This window comes from Propithecus coquereli, unplaced genomic scaffold (genome assembly GCF_000956105.1).
Source record: "Propithecus coquereli isolate 6110/MARCELLA unplaced genomic scaffold, Pcoq_1.0 Scaffold350, whole genome shotgun sequence".
NCBI classification, from domain to species: domain Eukaryota; kingdom Metazoa; phylum Chordata; class Mammalia; order Primates; family Indriidae; genus Propithecus; species Propithecus coquereli.
In genome coordinates this window covers 1,644,727-1,656,089 of record NW_012149175.1, presented here as the reverse complement: position 1 = coordinate 1,656,089, position 11,363 = coordinate 1,644,727, and the positions used below count along the sequence as shown (strand labels likewise).

General features: G+C 32.9%; 1 protein-coding gene across 1 annotated transcript in view; it reads right to left on the bottom strand.

The window, feature by feature from the left end:
- LOC105815959 (protocadherin-15-like) overlaps positions 1-11,050 on the bottom strand; it is a 220,476-nt gene extending 209,426 nt beyond the window's left edge. Inside the window, exons 1-2 of the mRNA XM_012651242.1 lie at positions 11,045-11,050; positions 10,465-10,567 (exon numbers count right to left, since the gene is read on the bottom strand). Coding sequence (XP_012506696.1) covers positions 10,465-10,567; positions 11,045-11,050 — 109 coding nt within the window. The remainder of the gene's footprint in view (positions 1-10,464; positions 10,568-11,044) is intronic.
- Between the last annotated feature and the right edge of the window lie 313 nt (positions 11,051-11,363).

The window sequence follows — 11,363 nt, the reverse complement described above, 5'->3', positions numbered from 1 at the left end:
TACAGAGAAAATAGTGATTTCTAATCAGAGAAATATATAAGGTTAGTAGCTTAATTAGGATTATGTGGAAAGATGATAATTGTCTCTTATTCAATTTCAAATAGCTGGTGTTTTAGCCAACTCAAAATCAATCAGGAATTTTAGTTGATTTGCCTCAACTGAGAAGAAGAAAGCAAGGAGTAGTATACAGTTAGTTAAAAACATGAAAAAGTATGAAGAAAAATGATATTTTGTGAGATTTAGCTAGCATTTTGAACTAGGCTGAAATAAAACTGAAATAATTGCTTTTCTCCTGGAGTTCGTAATAGAGTACAAAGAATAGTATTAACTGACAAGAACGTATTCGTTGTGTAACATCATTTAAAAGACATCAAGATTCAAGATTCAAGGTGTCAAAAGAATGTTCAAATAATACAAATAAAACATTCACTTTCATATTTGCTAGTCATTACAGAATAGAAATTTTAGTAAAGGTATTAATTGATCATCAATAATACAAAAATAGAAAAAAAAAAACTATGCTTATGAGAGTGTTCCATGAAACTTATTCATTACAAAGAGGTTGTAGATTGATTGAATCTTAGATTTGGGATAGTCTCAAGGGCAGCATTTAAATTAATAACTTACTGGTTTTAATTCATAAACACTTTTAAGGATAGTAAATTAACTCTGTAGAGAATTATTGATGGAATGCTATTTTTTCACTAACTATGCCCACACCTTGCCTGTCCTAAAGTATTAAGATAAAACCAAGCAGATTAATCAACATTTTCATCAAAACATGCTTCTGTAAAAATGATCATTTTACCAAGCACAGTAAATATGTTTGTAAGGATTTCTCTGAAATGTGAATTTGTTACTGTTGAATCTTCCCTCTTTATTAATGATGTTTTGAAGTCAGTTTAATATAACAAAAAGATCACTGATTAATTTTGATGGCATCACACCATCAAACTTTCAGACACTCAATATTAATTTATACTTGAAAACCATCATGCTCAAATGACCTTTGGTATGATTGCACTATGTGTTAAATGAGACAGTGATACCATCAAGCCAAATTGGAATCCTTAATGTATTTTCTTTTTTTTTTTTTGGTGGAACATATTTTTAAAGGATAAAACTATCTGAGATCATAAATAAACACATATACACACAATTGTGTAGTTGAATTTTGAATTGTGCAAAGCTAGGACGTTGAGTGAGGGATGGGAAGAATAGTTATCCTCTGTAAACTATAGGTTGGTAGATGAGATCACCATCAACTTATTTGCTGGAGAATCAGTAAAAGTAAAAAACATTTCTGATTAATCTACATATATTCAATCAAAATCTATCCCCTTTACTTCTTCAATCACATTTGGTGTCACTCATCTACAGCCAACTTCTTGCCATTTTTTAAACTTACCATTCATATTCATCCTCAGAGCCTTTTCATTTTTTCTCTGTCTGTAATGTAAATTCCCTGGCTAAATGTATGGCTTACATCTTCAGTCAACTCTGTACAGAGTTCTGCTCAAATATGATCTCCTCAGAACATCAGTCATCTACCTGAAATACCATCATTGCCTCCTCACTGGTCCATCATCTCTTGTTCTCTCCCACTGCTTTACTTTTTCTCCCTACAGTCACCTGCCTCTGCCTCCACATGGGAGGTAGTTTTGCCTGTTTTCTTCCCTGATGCATCGCCAGTGCTACAATAGAGCCTCACACAATGTAGAGTGTCAGTAACGGTATCTTGAAGAAATAACTATATAAATAAATGATTGAAAAAATGAGTGAGTGAGTGGAAGAACAACAACAATTACGTATTGGGTAAAGTTGTTAGTAAGAGGGAAAGAGGGAATTGCAAGCAGGTGGTCTCCTTCATTTATGTTCTATTGCAGCCGCTTTGTTGTAAAGATGAAGATAAATTTGGGAGGATAATTTAACAGTACACATTCAGGGGGAGCTATTGTTTTCTTACTCAAAACCAACTTAAGAGGCAACCTTCTCAATCACATGGGAGTTTGACAATTCAAATCACTGCTCTGCACAATTGTAAATTTTCTAAAGCAAACAAATAGGGATAAAAATGCTAGCAAAAGCGATGGCCTTGTTTCCAAAGTGTCCAGGGGTAAATAAAAAATGTAAGGGCTAACCAGCTCACTAATATTGATTTGAGAACCAAGAATTACTGTATGGCAAAATGTAGAACCTAGAGAACAAAAACAGGGCAAATATGAAAAAAAAAACTCTTGCCTCTGGTCACCAATGGCAAGTAGTTTTGGGAGATAAAAAAGAAATCACCTTTCACATTAGTCTATCTCCACATTCTGTTAAATAAACTCATTTATATTTTAACCAAGCTTAATGCACTTTAATAGTGTATACACTGTAACAATTTCCCAAACCTTTTATTATTTTGTATAATTAAGAGATTCATTTTTTTGTTCTGAGGAATAAGTATGCACACTTTGCTTAACTGCATCACCTACTATGAATATAAAATAAATTCTAGCTTTAATGTGTACATCAAAGTTTATGAACTACTTTATAAAACTTTATAAAAAGCCATAGATGAAGGGATACCAAATACTTTCATATCCATTAACCCACATAGCATACTTACATTTAATTAGATTGCATAAGCACTTCCATTTAGGAATACTTGGAAGTTAAATATTTGTTTTGAAAACTGCTATAGGAGGCATTTCGATTTCCCCAAATATTTAAAATCGTTGTGGGATTACTATTTTCATCCCGTAATTGCTAAGAACCTTTACACTGCTGATTATTGCACCCTATTCAAATGTAAGGGTAGTGACACATTTCAGATTTCCAATGCCCTAAGGGAGAAGAAACTTACAACTCAATTGCCTCACCAACACAAACCAATAGTCTAGCAGCCAATATTTGATCATGAAGAACAGAATAAGTGATAGAACCATTTATGGATGAAAAAAAATTGGAAAAGAACGGCCTTGGAGTACAGGGGATGGTGAAATCTAAAGCCATGGAACAGCCTGCATGAGCAAGAAGAGATGGAGAAATATTTCTTAGGAAGGTTCTGCACAGAGAAAACCCCCACAAGCTTTGTTCCAAAGTTGATAGTTGAACTTTGGTGCTTCCCACACCCCCAAGATTCTAAATAATTTCCATCAGGGACTCACTCCTAAAACAACCTCAAAAAATTATACAATGTAAGTATAAACTTTATCCTGGATACACAAAAGAAGCTCAAAGTCAAGTCCCCTCATCCCCTTTTCACAAAAATGTAGCCCTATGAATGCTCCTTCCTTGACATGCAAGAATTTCTGCCGTTTACATCAACCTAATTCACTTTTCTCATCTTCGTTGCTTACATTAGAGTCAAAATACTAGTGATCTGTGGGCCATTTGAGGTACACAGTTGTGTTTTCTTTGACTTACAAAAGGAATCAAAATTTAAATTGGAATAACTTACCTTTAATATCTATAATTTCCTGTTATTGTGAAAAATTTGGAGAATCTTCTGTTATGCAAGGTTCCAAGTATATAGAGCCTAATAGATCTTCCTTCCATATACTACACAGAACTACTTAGTGACCACCAGGACCCATGTTCTATGTAAGTGAAATCAATACTAACTTCAATCATTTGTCTTAAAATTTTTAATTTTTTAAAATTTTTCATTTAAAAAATCTATTTATAGAAAAATAGTTCATTATAATAGTATCATTAGGGATTAAGGTTACGTTTGTGTGCCGTAATTTAATTCTACATAATTTAAGCTCATTTCTATTTGACATGAGGTTAAAATAAGTGATTTAAACAAAAAGGAAAAATACAGTTAAAATAGAATTATTTTTTCCTTAAACATGTTGTTCATTTCCCTAGAAACTAAGGGTTACTTTGAACGATTTAATATTTTTTATCATCGTTAATGACAGTAGCATCCTGGAATTTAAACAGTAATTGAGGGGCCAATAACCTTTACACAGTTGTTTTTCCTTGTACGAAGTGCCTTAACTTGCTGGTCTTTTTGACTTCTGTCTGCTTTGTACAATTCTCCTGTCTCTTGTCTTATAATCACTCCATTAGCTCCTGAAATCCCCATATATATTGGGCTCAATTTGGTCAAGAAATGAAGAAAGGAAGATCATAAATGGATATATAATATATGCTTAAATGTCAATAATATTCCAGATAACTTGAGGATATAAGTAACAGCCTATTTTCTTAATGTTTAGAAACTTTTCTATTTGCTTATCATTTCTCAGCTATAAATCCAGAAGGTTTGTAGTTACTGACCTTTTAGAAAATGATTCATTGGCACAAATGCAGAGAAGCAGAATGCATTGTTGCATATGTAGTTTCACCAGTAACAAACAGAGCCAAATTGTTTTCTATTACAATGACAGTTCTCTTGCAGTAGCAATAATAATAGAGTTAAAATACATGAGGAATTGGGTGTGATTATCTTTTAGATCAACTTAGGTCTAATATTGGCAAATGAGTGGATAGTTTCATTTACTGCTTTCATAATTCATGAACAAACTCTCTTCACCATGTGTACACTTTCCACTGGAAATAACTTAGAATGACTTGATGTTGACTTGGAATAGTAAACTATGGAATGACAATAAATGAGTTTGTAATCATGAATTTGACGCTATGCAATATCTATAAGCAATCTAGCCAGAAGAGCACTAATGTTTGTGCTGTGGTTTGAATATCCCCTCCAAAACTTATGTTGAAATTTAATCAGAAGCATAATGGTATTAAGAGGTGGGGCTGTTAGGAGGTGATTAGGCCACGAGGCATCCACCTTTCTGAACTGATTAATGTCATTAGTGCAGGGGTGGGTTTGTTATCAGGAGAGCGAGTTGTTACAAGAACAAGTTCAGCCCACCACAGCATGGTATGACACAGCAAGAAGGTCCTCACCAGACACACCAACACCTTGATATTGGACTTCCAAACTTCCATAATTGTGAGAAATAAATTTATTTTCTTTACAAATTACCCAGTCTGTGGTATTCTGTTATAGTAACACAAGACGAACTAAGTCATAAAAAGATTTAATTTTTTCAGCATTTAAGAATTGAATTAGTATGATATAAAATTGTAGAATAAAAGGAAAATGTGATTTTTTTATACACTGAAAAACAGAACTGCCAATTGGGCTAAAAGTTATTTGCTTGATGTCAACATTGATAATACTGTACAACCTGTTTAAAATAGTAGACTTATTTTAATATCTGATAAGCTTGTGCAGCCAATTTTAATTTATAGAACTTTCTTTATAGAACTTCTCTTATGGTTAGATTTTCTCTGTTCCATAAGTGTACAGCCTGCTATACAAAACCATAGTTTCTTTTACTCATTTACATTTTCCTTTTACTTTTTTCATATTTCAGAAGTAACAACCCTTTGATGTAGAATTATTCTGGGATTTGGTGATGAAAGCTATCAAAGAAAGAAATGACAGACATTTATTTACCATAGCAATAAGACTATAATGAAGAATAATGGTTGGACAGAAGCACCTAACAGAGAGTAACTGCTTAAAACCAAATAGTCACAACTATCCTTTCCATAAGGTATGTGTACTAGATCCTTCTTCTTTTTTTATCCAAGAAAGTATACTGTTATTCTGATTTTATTTAAATGTGTAAATTATATAGGTATTGTTTTTGTTATGTGATTTATTTGAAAGTGCCAAAATACATATCATAGAACTAAGAAAGAGAGAAAAAGAGAGACAGAAGGAGAGAGAGTCTGAGAATTAAATCCAGGAACGTCTTAAACCAGTGTCCTAGTTTAGAAGCATTTAAAAAACCATGGTCAAAGGATAGGCCCAGTAAGAATTTCAATATTTAATAACATTCTCTCTCAAAGATTTTCAAGAGCCAATACTGTCCATTGCAATGATTATTGGAACATTTTCCATCTATGATATAGCCCCAGCATCCACAACATCTTGGGAATCTTTGACTTTGCCCCAGTCGAATTCTGTCATCTAGGCTGCTTGATCTCTGCATCTTAGTTCGTCTCTTCTCAACATGGTGCAGTCTCATATCTGGAGTTCCAGGCATGTCAGACCTTCTACTATGAGCTATTCCATAAAGAGTCTATGCTTCTTCCACTCTGATTGTTCTTCTTGCAAAAACTTCATGCTACTTTAGACCCTTTTCTCCAGAGAATGTGTAAGAAGAAAGATAAATTGGCTAAAAGTGGAGGGTTGTAAACAGTTGGAGGTCAAAAAAATTTTTCAGATTGTATTTTGTTTAAACTTTGGAAATTTTGATAAAGAAATGTTGGATATTTTGTCCATGAGTCCAAAGTCTCTTTTACTAGGAGTGTGTGCAACTTTACCTGGGACCCTTTGGAGGTGTGCAGGGTAACATTTGGCTAACTCCTTTTTATGTAGAGTAGTTTCCACTTATCCATAAGGAATATGTTCAAAGATCCCCAGGGGATGCCTAAAACCACAGATAGTGCTGCATCCTTTATATACTATGTTTTTTCCTATGCATACATACCTATGATAAAGTTTATTTATGAATTAGGCAGAGCAAGAGATTAACGACAATAACTAATAATAAATAGAATAATTATAACAATGTGTTGTAATAAATGTGAATGTGGTTTCTCTCTCTCTCGAAATATCTTAATGTTCTGTACTGAGCAATTTTCAGACCCTGGTTGACTGTGGGTAACTGAAACCGCAGAGAGCAAAACCGCAGATAAGGGGGACTACTGTAATTGGTAACTATAAGGAAAGAAAATATCAACAAAAAATTTAATCTCCTATTCCTCCAAACTTAGTGGTTTTGACAATAGGAGAAAAATAATTCCTGGAAGCAACTTCTAAATTCTCTTCAATATCGTAATTGTTTCAAATGAAGGACCAATCTCTACATCCATGCCCTCTCTATCCTAATCATGCTTGAACCAGAGAAACTCTGGGAAAGGAGTGACCAACTGCATTCATTGTTCCTTTCCATGCCATCCTCTACCTCCCAAAGGCGTGTGAGGATCTGAAACACCCAAATTGGTTTACTCTCTGGCTCTGAGTATGGATGTGTCCTGATAAGAAATGGAAAACTTCTTTACTGAGTCTGTTGTGACATCCTTTGTTGATGCTGTTTTCAAATTATCGAGACACCTCAGAGTCATTTTTCATTTCCCCAATTTATTGACAGCCCACAGAATCTTTCTAATTTTAAATCCATAAGGGCCCTTAGAATGGGCCTTCTAATCTCTCATATAGTGATATCCTTTGCCTCTGAATCTGTCCATTTTTGTATAATGACACTGGTATGTTCTGATCATAACTTAAAATCATGTTCTCTTCCTTTTCACACAGCACTGCCTAAATCTGTATGCAAATTCTGAGAATTAGTTTGAACCAGTGATTGCAAAGCTTGTTTAATGCTATTCTATAGTTGCTGTAAAGCAGCCAAGGACTCTGATTTGGCTGGCAGAGGCAGGTCTTTAAATAGCCCCAGCCTAACTGCCCCTGGCTTCTCTCTTTCCAGTAGGCTTCAGTGTCATAAGCAATTCAGAGTCCAATGAAACTAAAAAATATATTTCTGGAAGGTTTTTTTTAGACATTCTCACTTATTAAACATAAATTATATGTTTTAAGTTTATTTATCTAAATGCATTTTCCCCTCAAAATGTAATTCTACACTAAACATGCTCTATACACCAGCTTGAGCGCTTTCTAGTTGTTGTCAGGAACAAACTTCTCTTATCCTGTGTCTACTTTGCCTCTGTACAATATAAGCTTGGTTTTAATGGTAATTGTGATGAAAATGTACCCCTGGTTTAGACTGAGGATAATGTAATGAACAAACCTCAATGTGCTGTTCAGGATAAAGACCAGAGAAGGAAAAACCTAGCAGAGTCCAGGGCGAGAAAGAACTTTATATATCTCCACCTGTTAAATCTGTAATTCTTTCAAATATACACATGTGTGTAGGTGCATTTAGCATACATACCCACCGGGGAAATATTCCCATCTCACGGAGTATAAAAATCTTGAAAGATACAGATATATATGCAAACGTGAGTGTTCTATAAATGTAGCTCAGTGACTCTATAAGAAAATTAAGTATAAATTCAAAAAAAAAAAAAGGAAACAAAACAGTTATTTAAATCTTATGATTCAGTAGAGGATGTATTTAGCAACAGAGATTATTTGACAATAGACATTCATAAAGTGAGCCAAAAACAAGTTGAATCACAATAAACTTGCTAGTTTGGCTTAATAAAGGATTTGCTATGGCTTTCTTTTAAGAAGCCCCCAAACCTTTAAAAATGAGTGCTCATCATACTGGTAAAATAGGATACCCACATATTTTATTACTACCAATTAAAAGGTACAGGAATGGAGAAATTAAGAGCATTTAAGAGCAGAATTAAAAATAATTTTCATTTGAAAGTTTAGCTTGCTTAAAGAAAAATATGAAAAACATGTTCACGGATTATTTCCCTTAGACTTTTAAGACAAGGATAATTATGTACTACATTATAATATCTGGCAGAGGTTCATTTGATCACCATATTTTTAGAAATTTAATGTAAAAGAGAAATGCAAAACATTTATGCTCTAGGTCGCTATTTATATTCCTTGTGACAACATTCAAATAACTCTGGCAGCTTTCTGAGTAGTTGGCAGTTTCTACAAAATATGCCAAGGAAGGAGCACAACATTACTACTCTATTTCATGTCACATTTTTCTAAAACACAAATAGTGAACTTTCACCACATGCTATTGTACAGCACTGCTACGGCAACATCTTTGTAGAGTTCCTGAGCTTCTTTGAAAAGTAGGATCTAATCAGCACAAAGGGAGATAAAATGTCATCATTACTGTGGCTATAATTATCTAGTTGGCAAAATAAACTCTATACAGAATCACACATTAAAACAAATTTGTTTAGTAAAACTAAGTGTTTTATTTCAGCTCAGCTTATGAACTGGTTAAAAATAAGCAAAGAAAACATTGATGGACCTTCTATCATGTTTATTGGATTTTCGTTGCTGGTTAAAAAGGCTAACTATTTTTCATTGTAGAACATTTAGAAAACATAGTTTTGGTCTGTATAAAAATAGCTAACCATAACTAAACATAATTATACACTATGAGACAGAACATTTTTGTGTTATAGTATTTTGATATATTTTTCTTTTCTGCAGACACATTTAAGACTATTTGCAATTTATTTAAATGCATCATAATAATTCTAACTCCATATATTTCATTATCAATAAGAATTTATTTTTAAAAAATAATCAAATGCTCACATTTTTGTGATTGTTTATTGTTGCCGAAATTTAGTGTAGATGCTTAAATTTATTTAAACAGAGGCCTGCAATGTTGTGGACATTTTTGACTGATTTCAAAGAATGTGCCTGAAAGTAAAAGTTTGTGCTAATTCTTCAAAAGAGTAAAAGCAGTGTCTAACACAGCACAATAAATCCATGATGAAGTGAACTGATACAACATATATAAGTTTTCAAAGTATATGTAGATTGAATTACAGGAAAAAGGTCATCCTCTAATAAGCCAATTGATATAATTTTTTAAAAAATATAAATCTGGAAAAATATACTGTTTAGAATAAAGAGGAAGTGCAAATAAAACCAGCTCAATGGAAGGGTAAATCACAGAATTGGTAGACAAAACGATCCATGGATTACATTCAAACACACAGAATAGTTTGAAATAGAAACAGCCCTAAAAGAGAAAATTTACTGCTACATAGAAGAGGAGGAGATTCTTTAAATATGCATACAATAAAGTTCAGAGAGCCTAGGAGGGTGCTATAAACAAAAACACTAGTGATATTTATTTTAGTTTTAATAAGGAAAATTATCTTTTTGAAGAAGATCTTGAAATGAATTAGGTATTAGTTGTTAATTACTACAGACATTCCAAGTGAAAATTCAGACTTCTTCCTCTGCTCTCCACCTTTTGTCATGTTCTTGCTTTCCAAGCACATTCAGTTCTCCTGTTAATCATTCACAATCACCATGTCTAATCAGCTATGTATATTGAATCTGACCAGATTCTAGCTAATATAAGTTAGCACTGTAAAGCTTACCTTGTGGTGCACTTCTTCGGAGGAATATTATAATACATTATGTTTCAGTTAGATGACTCTATGTATGATAGTCAACTTATTGATAAAGAAACATTCCAGCTTGTATCTATCTTGAATGCATTCTTGGCCTGATCCTGAATCAAACAACTCCTCAATCAAAACAAAATATTTGTATTCATTGAAAGAGGCTCTTAAAATGTAATCCAAGTAAAGCATCTCCAGGGAATGGCATAATTTAAACCCATATGGGAGGGAATCAGAGGGGAACTGTTTATGGATTTGGGTTGAAGTGTTCATTTGGTACCTCTACTCATGGAAAACTGAGGATTGAATTTGAAGAAACTCATTTACATAAGATATTTGTAAAACATAAACCTCACTCACCGTTTCGACTTTCTTCATCAATAGCAACTATGGTAGCTGGTGGTCCTCCCCTAGCTAGTTTGCAATCTAAAGACAGAAAATAACCAAAAGTAATAATTAACAACTGCAGGAGCACTCATCCTGAAATCAAATTCATTCAGATTTATATTGGCATTTAAAAAAAATCTTATGACAAAATTATTATGTATCATTATTGCAGACATTTTATTATTTTAAAAATATTTTATAAGACCCACAAAGATTCCTTACCATATCCTAACACAATCAAGTTGTACACCACAAAACTATTAAGATCATACTGAGAAAACACCAGCAGAGACCTCTGGAGAGCAAAAGTCCTTCAGGACAGAGATAATGGGATGGAAATTTAACCCAAAGAACTAACATAAAGGGATGATTAACAAGGATAAATTGTAATTAAAGCTTCACAACAGAAACAAACATAATTGAACTTTAATTGTGATAAAGGTGTAATTAAACAGAGTGAATAGAATTTTAATAATGTTCTAAAGAGAATAAAACAAAGACAGACAAGAAATGCTCATGAGATTGTTTGGGATTTTTATGTTTGTCTTCTTACCCTCATATTGCCAGTCTGGAGTCAAAAGTATAGAGTCACCAATGGAAGCAGATCAGAAAAATGAAAAAAAGAAAGGAAGAAAGAATATATGTATATGTTTAGCAAGAGATTTAAAGATATAAAAAGCATTATACAATAACAGATACATCACCAAATGATTTGTGGAAATGGAATATATAAAATATTTATACCAGATTTTGTAATTGTAATACAATAGTAACACATCAAGTTGATAATACACATCATTAGCGTTTTAAAACTGTTGTAGATAGACTTGAAAACAACATAAAGTACATTTATATGTTTCTTATGAAAAGAT